Raw genomic sequence first — 13,439 nt, 5'->3', positions numbered from 1 at the left:
AAAAAAAAAACAACAAAAAAAAACAAAACCCTTGCACAAAACCATATTAAATTTTCACTAATAATATATGAAAGAGTGGAAATTAGCTAAGACCAGGACCATAGCAAGAAATTTACATGTAAGAACATGCCATTTTATAATTTCTGCTAAGTCTGTTTCCACTGCAGTATTGGAACAGAAACACAAAATTGACAATTAATTTAGTTTTTTTTAAAAGATTTGTATTTCAACTTCATTTTTCTTTTAAACCAATGTGCTAGAATCAGGACTTCTTTCTCCCAGTCCATGCAAGAAGAGCATCACTGATAGGTGGAACTCCTGCTCTGAAAAGGGGAAAAGTGTTTTTAAAGATGTGTTCACCAAGCTTGCCATCTGAGAGAGTCTTTGGCCTTCACTCACAGAGAGGGTGTGGCACGTGTGCTTGCTGATATTTTTTAAGCTGACTGGGAGGATCTTACAACTTCTAGCTTTTAGCTTCCTAAAGTTTTAAGTAAATGTAAACAGTGAGCCTTCCAATTAGGAAGGAAGGAAGGAAAAACAAGAGTGGTGCTCAGGGGATAGACAGAGAAGGAGAAAGCTGCTGTCTTCAGAAAAACAAACTGGAAACATTGAAAAGTATTGAAGGTGAGGTTTTTATATCATGTGTGTAAGAACATCATGTTTCTTTAAGGGCTATTAGTAACAATGAAGTTGTATTTTTTTATTGTACATTTTTACTAAACTTAGATCATTTTTTAGTCTTGTGTATATCCTCCTGGGGGAGGGGATTTTTCACTAGGATAATGTTGTTTCAAGGGGGTTGTGGAACTCTGTTGACGTATGCAGAAAGTCATACGTCTGTCATCTTACTGCTTAATTCTTTCTCTTGTCTTTGTCCCTTGCCTGTAGAGCAAATACTTTCATCTTGATCAAAAATGCAGGGGAAAGTAACTTGGCTTTTTAAATATTTGGTGCTATTGTACATGGAAGATGTGAGCACAGGGGAGCAGTTGATCTCAGTAGTTCCCATTCCCGTTGGAGCATCCATTTGCAATAGATGGTGGACTGGTGTCCCACCAATTTTCCCAGTGTCATCGTTTCTTGCTCTGCATTCTGACTCCAATTGCCACCGTTTCGCCTTTTTATTTCCATTTTAATTATTTTGTTTTATTTCAGTTTTTGTTCTGTCTCTCACCAATTTCCCACCACTGCCCCTGGGCCGGATCTAACTCCTATTGAAATTAATGGGTGTGTTTCCATTGACTTCATTGGAAGTGAGATTGGGCCACAGTAGCCCTAAGCTACTCAGTGTGGGCGCCCAGTGGTCGCTGTGTCAGCCTGGGCTGCCTGCTAGGAGAAGAGAAGGTTAGGCTCCTGAGCTGCTGCTCGTACACATGACCTGTTCCCAGGGGTTGCTGCAGGAGCAGGGTGAGAAGGCTTTTAAGGAGCCAGCTATCACAGAGGCGTGTGTAGATCTAGAGTGGTGCAGTTTTTTTCCCACCCTCCCACAGTTCTTATGCACCCCCTCAGCTAGTCTGGTGCCTCCCTTTGGGAGACCTTGATCACAGTCCTGCTGTAGAGCCTGCAGAGGAGCTCATACTTTTTCTGTGGAGCTGTCAAAACAGGCCTGTTAACTTTGGATTTTCTTTTTTTCTAAAAGCAATCTAAGAAAAATGGATTATGACCTCATGCAGACTGCCAGTTTTGGGGCCTAAACTCCTTAATTATATCCCTCCTAAAGTGAATGCAAATGAAAAAATCCCGCTAGAATTAACAATGAGGTTGGATACTTGTGTCCCTATTTTACGAAATATTTCTTACCAATATAAAGTCAGTCCCATATGAGCGTCACCTCCTGCTTTCCACCACTTCTGCTCTGTTGCGTTCTTTATGTCCTGTTGATAGGGCAGCGGGGCTAAATCAGCAGTGCACTTGCCAGCATCAAGCTGTTTGTGAAAGGGTTTATGACCCTCCATGTTTTCTAATAGAAATAGAGATGAGATTTTGGTGCCACTTGTTTAGTCTTGTTACCATTGCCTGTCATCTAGGAGCAGATGTTTATTCAGATTGCACTTTGATCTGGGGATAGCACATTTACATTGCTCAGTGATACATAAAATACAAGAAACAAATCCTGAAGGAACAAACTTACAACTAATGTCTACAGATAAACTAACAAAACCTCCCCTCGCCGTCCTAAAATAGCTCATTTTTGCTGATTGGCTTTTTAATCTTTCAGTGGGTTGTACTGAATACTCAGAAGCATCTTCTGAGTATGCTTGTCTTCCTGAAAAACGGGAAAATCTCTGGGTGTTTGCGCAGCAGGCATTTATCAAGAAGGCTGGGGCAGGGTGATAGTAAGTCTCTTGCCAGAACTAGCTTTTTGTGTAGGGCACCATGATGTCAGAGTAGTGCAGAGAAAATTGAGCTAAAACTTAGCTCTGGGAGTAAGGAATCATCAGTGAAACATATTGAAGATGTCAATGTAAATTTAACTTTTCAAGGTATATTTAGACATGAGGTTTATTTGGAAAACTCCCAAAAGCAATGTGCTTGCTTTTAAGGTGGTTTTCCTCTGACTATTTGCCCATTAAACATAATCTAAATAATATTGGTGTCACTCCCTATTAAACATGATCTAGATAATATAGTGTCGCTCCAATGATATCAAGGTAACTTTCCCTTTGAGGTGGTGTCAAGGTGCATCGGCATTCTGTTAGCATCCATGATATGGAAAGAAACCTTTTGCTTGTGAGGCTGTCACAAACAAACATACAAGTAATTAGGGTGACCTTGTGCCTCTTGTTTACAGGTAGGGTTCTTTCACAGACTGCTCCGGGAACGCCACCAAAGACCATAACCATCTCTGAGAGTGGAGTTATTGGGCCTTCTTTAAGTTCTACAACGCAACAGACACCTAATAAAATAGCTATCTCCCCGCTGAAGTCCCCTAATAAGGTAAAACACCTTGCCTTTTGCGTAAGTGTGGTGTGTATGTATGCAGTGCACTGAAGAAGCTCTAGTACTGTGCAATTGTTTACTTCAGAATGAATTTAATCAGCTTCTTCATTTTGCTCAGCAGTTGACAGTGGTGTCGGTGGCCTCGCAGCCTCCGAACTCCCCTCAGAAGACAGTGGGTGTTCCTCTGAATGTAGCTTTAGGACAGCAGATCCTCACAGTGCAGCAGTCAGCACCCTCTTCCCCTGGCAAGGCCATAGTCAACCATACAACTGCTCAGGTATATATTGGCTTTCCTTGTACTGTACAGTTTTATCTTCCATGAGTCAGCTGCAATTTCCACTCTCTGTCTGAGAGCACTCAGCTGTCACAGGGTGTTCTTGTTTATGGGGACTGCCAGACACCAGAAGCATCACCTGTGGAGCAAGCAGTCTTACTACCCAAGAGCCAAAATGAATGCTATTAAATCTGAGATCACTAAGCATGCAGAGGGAAGCCAGGCAGTTAGACAGTGACTTATCAAAGCTGGGGAATTGAATGGTCCATCAGCTGCTTTTTAAATAGGAGAAGAACAGAAGCTAAATCTATAAGTATGTAAATAGGACTTTAAACTTGTTTTACTGATTAGCTGTAGAAAGCCTCTCTCTCTTTTTGGTTTGACTGCGTTACATTTGCTTTAGGCTATTTTCCTGCCTCTTAGAACTGCACAAATGTGGCATTATTTTGTCTCATCAAAATGATAGAAACTGAAATATGGCTAAATAAAAGTAAGAACGGCAGTTACTAGGAGGTGCTGCAAATCATTTTCCGTCTGGAGGCACTTACGTGGCACCTTCACTAGATGCTTGGGTTTAAGGGAGAGTTCAGAATGTAGGGCTTGAATCTCAGAGGTTTTGCAAACCTCCTGGGAGATTGTGGGCACTCTGCTTTCCACAAATCAAGCCCTAATCTGTAAGGCTGTTCCATTTCTTTATACAGCATTGTTTCTTCTTTCAAACCGTGGTGTCTTCCACAAATACAGAAGTCTTGGAGCAGGCCAAACCAGTGACAGTGAACTCAGGATTTTCAGGCTGTTGAATACAATGTGATAGCAAAGGCTGTTTTTGAAAACCTGACACTTCTTCCACATTTTGTTGTGAGTGGAAAAGGAGTAATGTGTTCAAAATCAGCTGAAAATCAGCTGAAGAAGGTGCAGAGTGAGCCCTTTGATCCTTTTGGGGAATGGAGGTTTTCCCTCATAACTTTGCAAACTGATTCAGTGTCTATTTCATATCTTCTCTGTTTAATTTTTCTTTTATTTTACTTGGTATTAACACACTATCAAGTTGCCCCACTACAAGTCCTGATTGTACAGCTGCTTCACACATGAACTCCTGTAGAAATCAATGGGAGTTCTGCACCCAAAGAGCCTGCAGAATTGGGCCTATAGTGAAGATTAAAACTCATACCAAGTTTTAGGCTGTGTATTGCAGGAGCCTATAGCTTCAGTACACAGCACTTCTGCCAAAACTCACTTATTTATCTCTGTAGATATTTGTTACTCTCATCTTTGTGCTACTTGAGCTTTATTAGGCAGATGTTATTATCTGGTTTGCATCTTATTTTATTAAGGACTGGAAAGAAGCCTGGATTGTGGTTGAGTAAATTGAATTTTAGCAGCAGAATACCTTCATCAATTTGTGTAAGTAATAAGGGACAAACACACACAAGTAAGGAAAGAGTTAAGGCTGCTACTCTGTTTTCACTGAGAACACTTGGTCAAAATACAGCAGGTCTCTCGTTTTGGCATATTATGTTCCACACATATTGTAATCCTCGAGTACCTGGGAACAATGGACATGGAGCCTTGATCTCAAAGGCACTCATGAAACTAGTGCAAAAGCTGATTTAAAACCAGAACTGGAATCTAACATCTAGTGAAATCAAACTCTTAATCTTTTTTGCTTCATCCAGCATCCAGTCCCATGCCCTTTTTAGGATGAACAAATATTTCACTCACAAAAGGAATCAGAGCTGAAAATGGAGAAAGCTGTCCACAGTTTGTGCTTGCAGAGTATGCTGTAGAAAAGAATCGAGTATCTCCCCAAACTGCTATACATTTGCCAGATGATACTCTGTTGTACTATATATGGTAATAAGGGATTTCCAAACAGCATCTCTTTGTCTGATTGCTCCAAAAGCTAGAGATAATACAAGCTTCTGATGCATAATAGGTTTCCGAATGGTAGCCATATTAGTCTGTATCAGCAAATGAAGAAGTGGGTTTTAGGCCACAAAAGCTTATGCCCAAATAAATGTATTCGTCTCTAAGGTGCCACAAGGACTCCTCGTCGTTTTTGCTGATGCATAATAGAGACTTTATACTTCTGGACGTCTGGAACGAACACTGGGTGGCTCAATTGTCTATCTTTAGAGCTGGCTGTTGGCTTGTTGTGTGGTATAACAAGACATCACTAACACCTCTGTTAGGTGGTTTCTTCTTCCTTTCATTTTTTCCCTTTTAAATTTCATCTCAGACACTCCATAATTATCCTTATAGTACGAAGCACCATGCAGTGCTGAAGATAAACAGGAACATGGGACAACACAACCCCAATAAACATTCTAGCTCAGCTTAAAAAAAATTGTTTCTTTTGGTGAACCAGTTCTCTCTCAAGGTTGTCTCACTACCAAGAGTGGCCAGTGTGTCTGACCAGGTTAAGAAAGACAAGGTGGGTGAGAATGTCTTTTATTGGACCAGGTTCTGTTGGTGAGAGAGACAAGCTTTTGAGCTACACAAACTCTTCTTCAGGTCTGGGCAAGGTACTTAGACTGTCACAGCTAAATACAAGATGAAACAAATTGTTTAAGTCATTAACACATTCTAAGAGGTCATTCAAGGTGAAGTGGCCCATAAACACCTCTGCAGTCATAGGACAAAAAAGGGGGTTTAGGGGGTTACAAATCATTGTAAATCCGTAAGCCACTGACCCCTGCTTTTCCATCCTATGACTGCAGAGGTGTTAACTGGCCACTTCACTTTGAATGCTCCCTTAAAATATGTTAACTACTTCTTCTTAGAGTATGTGCAACGTGCCTCCTCTGGCACATGACCAGGATTCATCACCGAATTTGGTCTGCTGGTTGGATCATTAGCTGCCCAGACCCAGGCCAGGTACTGACTTGGAGCACAACATGAATGCTGATCCATGCTCCCCTGTTAATTACTTATGCTAAACAAACTGTTCCACCTTCTATTTAGTTGTGACACACTGAGTACCTTTTCCAATAAGAACTCTGTGTAGCTTGAAAGCTTGTCTCTCTCATCAACAGAAATTGGTCCAGTAAAAGATATTCCCTCACCCATCTAGTCTCTCTAATATTCTGGGACCAACTCGGCCACAACAACACTGCAAACAGGTTAAGAAAGACAGCCTCTTCAGCGCAGCCTAGTGGCTATATATTCCAATAGCACAGTTCATCAGAGGAAAACCTAGTGTGGCAATGATTGCTTTGCCCAAGATGAACCAAAATATCCACAAATAGCTATGGTTACTTGCTTCTTCCAAATACCATGCCTGATAAAGCTGTTACTGAAGCATGAGCTAAGGGCTCAGATCTTTCTCTTCAAGGACTCGTTGGTGCTTTTTCTATATTCTCTTCAGGAAGGACTGTGGTTTTTGTGTCAGACTAAGACATCCGTTTATAGACTGTCCTCCAAAGACTTTGTTTCACACTATATGTTGATTGTATAGTGTAGGCGTGGGCTTTTTATGTTGGAGGGATTGTTGTGGTCTTGCCACAGGGTGCATGTTCTGGCACTGTCTGGTGGGTCACAATTCCCAGCAAAACTTATGAAGTGTGATATTAGGTATATTGGATGTTATGCTGGCTCTTTCTGGGAAGGGAACTTCCTTCGGGTCTCATCAAGAGTCAAAATATTAACTTAGTCTTTTATCGCCGGAAAAAACCTTCTTATTGCAGGAAAACCAGCCCCTTCTGAAAATAGCCATGCATCTGTGTAATGTAAAAATGTGACTTCTAGGCACTTAATGGAACATTTTTGGTTAGCTCTAAAGCAAAATAAATGGGTTTCACATTAAGCGAAGCAGCACAGTTAGATTTCCAAAGGGGTCTCCTTGTATGTAAGAACTGAGTCTTCATTTTTGCTTCTCTTTACTCTGAAAATAGCCTTTTCTTGTTGGTGTTTAAATTTGCCAATAAGTCTGTGTTGCTAAAATACGAAACGGCAATATATGCTGAACCTGATGACTTCCACCTCTGCTCAGTTACGTTATTCATTTAGCGGTAAACTTGGTTGCTGACTTGCAGAAAATTGTCTGCTTAGGATCATCCCACATGAGCAATCCCTCACTGTATTTCAGCCTAGCAAAGTTTATGGGCTGCTTATTAAAAAGGACTAGTGTATGGCCATATGTTCTAATTGCCTGACCTCAGAGTATGGATCTTCTGCAGTTGTGTGCTTATGGAAACAAAATGGCTTGATTTTATTAAAGATCATATAATTAACTACATTGAATGTTATTCTGGAGTGACAGTTGAACGCTAATGACTTTCTGTGAATGAGGTATCTGTACAATAAAATTCCAAGATTGTCGCTCTGTCTGTGTGTCACTTTGAAGCTTGGAATGTCTGAGTCAGTGTGAGGTGATGGAAACAGGTATAAGCATGGCAAGTCTCTCATCCTTACTCAGATAGATTCCTTTCACAACAGTAAAGGTTTGTTAATTTTATTTGTTTATAGTCTGTTAATTTTGTTGCAATTAACATGACGTGAAATCACACTTTATTCAGCCATCTACCTATCATCCCTTTCCAAGGTGTCTTGTAACTGTCCAGAAACATGCTGCATGCAGTGTTGTTGTAGCTGTGTGGGTCCCAGGATATAAGAGAGACAAGGTGGATCACATAATATCTTTTATTGGACCAGCTTCTGTTAGTGAGGGAGACGAGCTTTATATGTAAGCTTATGTGCTGAATACACTTGAGACAGTGAGGGGCTCTTACCGTCAATTGGCAAAGGGTTCATTGTCATGTAACAGCAACTCCTATCAGACCTGAAAACTCACTGCACCTAAAGCATTTACTGTCATGGCATTTATCTATAAAGAATGTTATGTAAGGTATCATATGAAAACAATAATATTCATGACCAATGTATTAGAAGTGAAATGTATGTATTAACACTATAGGAGAAATTAGGGATATTTCCTGATATTATGCTTTAAGTTAAGTCTGTAACCAAAGAAAAAAACTTGTTTTCTTCCAGCCAGGAGGGGAAGATATTTATCTCCCCCTGTCTCTGATGTAAATTAAGCAGGTTTAGCCAAAGACAATGGGGATTATATTTGCATACCGAGGCAATAGGAAAAGCAAATTAACTGAAGATCAACATAGACAGCTTGACATCTACACCCCAAAGAACAAACAGTGTGGGAGAGAGACTTTGTCAGGAGTTATGCTTCAAAGGATACATTTCAAAGGTGAACTGGCTTGTAAGAAGAGTGGCAAAAGACATTATGTTTATCCTTATTCTGAGGAAACCTCTTGTAGGGTGTAGGTGACTCTTGAAAATCTGGCTCCTGGTATAACTGAATACTAGCAAGCACTCCAGGAAAAGTTTTAGGTGAGAGACCTTTTTCGATAAGATTAACTTGCTAAAGTTAAGTTCTCTTCTTGTAGAAGCATGTTATATTTTTTGTTTTATTTGTAACCACATCTGTTTCTATTAGCTTTGCTTAATATCACTTAATTCTCTGTTCTTTGTCAATAAATTTTATTCTTGGTTTTACTTGTAAGTTCTTCTCAGTGTTGTAATACTAAAGCGTGAATTCTCAGGTGAACTACTTGGTAATTTCTGTGAGCATCCAGTGACGGGCTGGATATTGCAGAGAAATGCTCTTTCAGGAGGTTTGGGGACTAGGGTGCATAAAGTGTCACCAGCTAGACTTAAGCCTGTGCTACGGGGGGGGGGGGGGGGTTCAAACTAAGATATGCAACTTAGTCGAAGTATCTTAGTTCCACTTACCTGGCCGTCTTCACGGCGGCGAGTCGACCGTGGCGGCTCCCCTGTTGACTCCATTTACTCCTCCTGCCGAGGTGGAGTACAGGTGTCAATTTGGGGATCGATTTATCGTGTCTAGACAAGACGCGATAAAATCGATCCCTGATAGATCGATCACTACCCGATGATCCGGTGGGTAGTGAAGACATAGTCATAGTAAAAGTTGGCAGCGCTTTGGAGGAGATTGTTTGGTCGTGGGTTCTAGCCCATAGAAGCTTATGCCCAAATACATTTGTTAGTCTCTAAGGTGCCACAAGGACTCCTCGTTGTTTTTGCTGATACAGACTAACCCGGCTACCACTCTGAAACCTATCTCCCTGTCTGTTTGTTTAGTTCCAACAAGTCTCTTTTGCTAAGGCAGAGGGGTAACAAGGTCACCCATAGTTCTGGGCTCCCTGAGAAATTGTACAATACCAGTGACTCAGCCTGGTCTTGACTGTTTTCTCACTCCATTATGTGTATATTTGATCGTATGAATTGTTGTTTAAGGGCTTAAATACACCCTAGATCTCATTCTCAGATCAAATCCTGCTCCCTTTTTAAACCTTTGTTTAATGAACTGTTGGTTATTGCTTGGATACAAGCAATCAATGGACCATAATTAAGTCACCTGAATGTTATAGCTTTCAGGGTCTGATCCAAAGTTCATGGAAACAATGAAAGGTTTCCACTGTCTTCCACGAGATTTGGATCACGTCCTTTAAAGAACACACATTACATTTCATATAGTAGCAAAGTCGTTCTCTGACACTGGTCCTCTCTGAAAGGAAGAGAGGAAATTCTCTGCCCACATTGGTCTGTCTATGGAAACAACACCTTAGCTATAGCTATGATTACAGATGATGTTTACTCTGCATTGCTCTTGATAATTAAGGTTACAGCACAAAAAGATATTAAAAATACCCCAAGAAACAACTTTCTTATAAAATGTATTGAGTGGGTTTATGCTTTCAGTGAAATATAAGTAGATCTGGACTTCGCTTCTGCTCAGAACTGTAGCTGCTGAAAGTTGGAAGATGAGGAGGGAGTAGGCAGCCAGGCTGGAAAAGAAATGGAAATAGCCCATCTAGACAAGACAGTTTCATGGCATGAATCAAAATTTTGGCAGTGGGACTGAAGAGAAAAGAGCAGATTTTAGAAATATTACGGAGGAAGAAGGAACAAGTTTTGTAAGAGCCTGGATGTGAGGAGAGGAGGAAAATAAGGGAGTCAAGGTTTGGAGTTTGAGAGATGGGGAGGTTGGAAAAGTTGTAAGCAGTGATTGAGGAAGTCAGGTGAGCAGCAAATGTGTATATTTAAAATAAACACATGCTCTCTACTCAGTGTGTAGATTGGGAAAAGCCTGAAATAATGAAGTCTCACATGTTCTAAATGTACTGCTGTCCTCGACTGCAATTTCACGTGCATGCTGCCTACCAAATTCCTTTCCTGCTTCCTCTCCCCTTTTTAAAATGTTTTTTACTCTGGCTTCTGCTAGTGATTTCATGGATTTAAACTTGTTTACCATGTTCTCAGTACTTCCCGTTACTTCCTTTTTGTCCTTAGCCAGCCCACACACAATTGCCCACTGCTTCAAAGCCTCAAGGCTCACAGCCTCAGTTCCATTTCCAGTTGGAGGCTGCAGGGTGACATGTAGGCTTCCTGTACTGAGCTGTGGAAGGGGATGTTCTACATATGTAGAGCTGAGTGGTGGAGTGACAGTGCGAGTGTGGGACATCCACTTCCACACGGACTGAAAAATCATAAAATTGATTTTGTTTTTATTCACAGTAATTTGGGGAAAGCTCTTTCTCAAACTGTCTGCTGTAGAGTCTTTGTTTATTTGACATTGGCTCTTGATTGAGGGACAGTTGGTTTTGCTTATATAAATGATTCTGGTTATTTGGGAGTCTGGTATAATGGCTTGAGAATGGGACCGAGCTCCCTTGGCCCTGCTACCGGCTCCCTCTGTGGCCTGGGGACTTAATCTTGCTGTGCCTCAGGTTTTAGTTGATAATAGTGACATGCTTCACAGAGCTACTGGGCAGGTTAATGAATTGTTCACGAGCAAATATAGGGATAGAAATGGTGACACCTCCGTACCACTGTCAGGTAACTTTGTGCTGCCTGTGTTGTTTAACAGGCTGTGAAGTCAGCAGTACAGACCTTCACTGTGGGAGGAGTGAGTACATCTCAATTTAAGACCATAATTCCCTTGGCAACGGCCCCCAATGTTCAGCAGATTCAGGTACCTGGAAGCAAATTCCATTATGTCAGACTTGTTACGGCCACAACAGCCAACAGTTCAACCCAGTCAGCCAGTCAGAATCCTAGTACCAACACACAGCCTCTTCAGCAAGGTCAGTGGTGTCAATTCATACCCTATTTTATTTGTCTAATTTAGTTTATTAAGCACTAACAAATATAACACCCCCCCCCACACACACAAAGGGTAAATAACTGTCAAATGATATAAATCTGTGGCCCTGGCCAGACGCGCTAGTTTTGTACCAGGCACCTGGCTTTGAAAGGCTCTGTATCCCATTACCAACTCCAGGATGCATTTGGAAGTGCTCTGATGTTGAACTCCTCATTCCCTGGAGACTGGCTCCTGGGGTGCCTAATATGCTGTTGTTCCCAGGGAAGAATGTCGGCCACTCATCTGCTTGTTGGGGGATTGTTGCAAGTCTGATACCCTGTCCCTGCCTCAGCATGCCCAAATGTGAAATCTGGGCAGTACCATACATGCCACACTGGGATGTTGTGAGGATTAATTAATGTTTGCCCGGCTTGTTGAGATCCTTTGATAGACAGTGATTAGAACTGCAAAGTACCCCTTGTTTTTACCATGCATTTTCTGATGGTGGTGATGGAATGGACAGTAGCAAACAGAAGATTTCATGCCTGTTCTCCCCTGCGCATATTTACAAACCACTGCCACTAATGCCAAGAGGAGCTCTGCACACAGACTGATAAGAACTGTTGGTCTTAAATGTGTGCAGTTGGCTAGGTGGCAGTACTGAATATTTAGTAAATACATTATGTTGGCATAAATTGAAGGGGCAAGGGGAATGAGTTGGTGAGCAAAATTAGGGGAGAAAAGGCTGCCTAGAGAGCCTTGTTTAAGGGGAAAATGTAAGATCCAATTTGACCCTAAATTTAGGTTTTGTTGAAAACAAACTTTGACCAAACTTTAAGATAAATTCCAATAGAAAATAAAATCCTGTAATGTTTTAGTGCAGACATTGCAGCCTAGTGCTAATACTATGGTAAATTGAAAGTGAAATAGATTAGAGTGAAACTGACTAGTCTGTTTTCAGTTAGTTTTTGCATTTCTTTCTTTCCACTTGGACAACCAGCATAAATAGTGAAGAGTTAAACCAGTTTTAAAATTCCCTTGTTCCTTACAGTAACACTGGTTTTAAAAAAAGCTTAGGTTTTTTTGACCTACCAGTATTCTCCCAGGACCTGATCCTGCCAAACACACATTTCTCTTTATGCGCTTGAGTAACCATCATTCATCGGTGCTTCTCATGTGTGTCAGTGCTTGACTGGGGCCTAAATGAGAGAGATCTAGAGAATCAGCTGGCAATTGCTTGCAGTACTGTGTTTCCTGCAAATAACAGGTTTAGCTCTATTTTCAAAGAGCTTCTGGAAAAAATTGTAATAAAATAATCACTTTATAAATTAAGTCCACTCTCAGTGCACAAGTTAAAATGTAAAAACACATAGAACAGTAAATAAAACTAAAATAAACAGGATGGAACCCAAATAAAATGTCACAAGCATAACCAAAATACATTTAAAAAAGGCAATAAACCCCACCATCTTACACACAAAAATAAGTGTTTATTCTATGTATGCGAAAGTGATAAATTGCTTCAGGATTAAATTCTAGAGACTCTTTATAAATATGCACATATAGTGTGACATGTGATATTGTTTCTTTTAACCAGCTAAGCCAGTGGTGGTGAATGCAACGCCAGTGCGGATGTCTGTCCCAATAGTACCAGCTCAGACTGTCAAACAGGTGAGTTCAACTTGAAATCCATATTGTAGTCTCATTTCAGCGGGCAAACAGATGTCAAAATTCTGACTCTGGAGGTAAAATATTGTTCTGCATGGATTCTTATCTTTTTTTAAATGTACAGTGTAGTTTTCTGCAGCGGATAAAGAAAGGTATGTTGACAATGTCATAAAGATTTCTTCTCTTTCCAGGTGGTGCCCAAACCAATCAACCCAACTTCACAGATAGTTACTACTAGTCAGCCACAACAGAGACTTATTATGCCAGCTACTCCACTGCCACAGATACAGCCAAACCTCACTAACCTCCCGCCGGGCACTGTGCTGGCGCCAGCACCCGGCACAGGAAATGTAGGCTATGCAGTTCTTCCAGCTCAATACGTCACTCAGGTATGGTGTTTGCACGGGGCAAAATGATGAAATTACAGAAGTA

The 13,439-nt window shown here is 41.0% G+C and overlaps 1 protein-coding gene across 6 annotated transcripts in view; it reads left to right on the top strand.

Moving 5' to 3' along the window:
* The window catches only part of LIN54 (lin-54 DREAM MuvB core complex component), a 61,633-nt gene that overhangs the window by 38,171 nt on the left and 10,023 nt on the right, over positions 1-13,439 (top strand). For 3 of the 6 annotated variants that reach the window (XM_043545611.1, XM_037896768.2, XM_027827957.3), the window contains exons 4-8: positions 2,792-2,937; positions 3,059-3,217; positions 11,124-11,340; positions 12,937-13,010; positions 13,199-13,396. In XM_043545611.1, coding sequence (XP_043401546.1) covers positions 2,792-2,937; positions 3,059-3,217; positions 11,124-11,340; positions 12,937-13,010; positions 13,199-13,396 — 794 coding nt within the window. The remainder of the gene's footprint in view (positions 1-2,791; positions 2,938-3,058; positions 3,218-11,123; positions 11,341-12,936; positions 13,011-13,198; positions 13,397-13,439) is intronic. The other 3 variants (XM_043545614.1, XM_037896769.2, XM_043545613.1) reach the window with 2 other exon arrangements.

The sequence above is a fragment of the Chelonia mydas genome, chromosome 4 (assembly GCF_015237465.2).
Source record: "Chelonia mydas isolate rCheMyd1 chromosome 4, rCheMyd1.pri.v2, whole genome shotgun sequence".
NCBI classification, from domain to species: Eukaryota; Metazoa; Chordata; order Testudines; family Cheloniidae; genus Chelonia; species Chelonia mydas.
The sequence above is the reverse complement of the archived record's forward strand: the minus strand, read 5'-3'. Positions and strand labels throughout refer to the sequence as shown.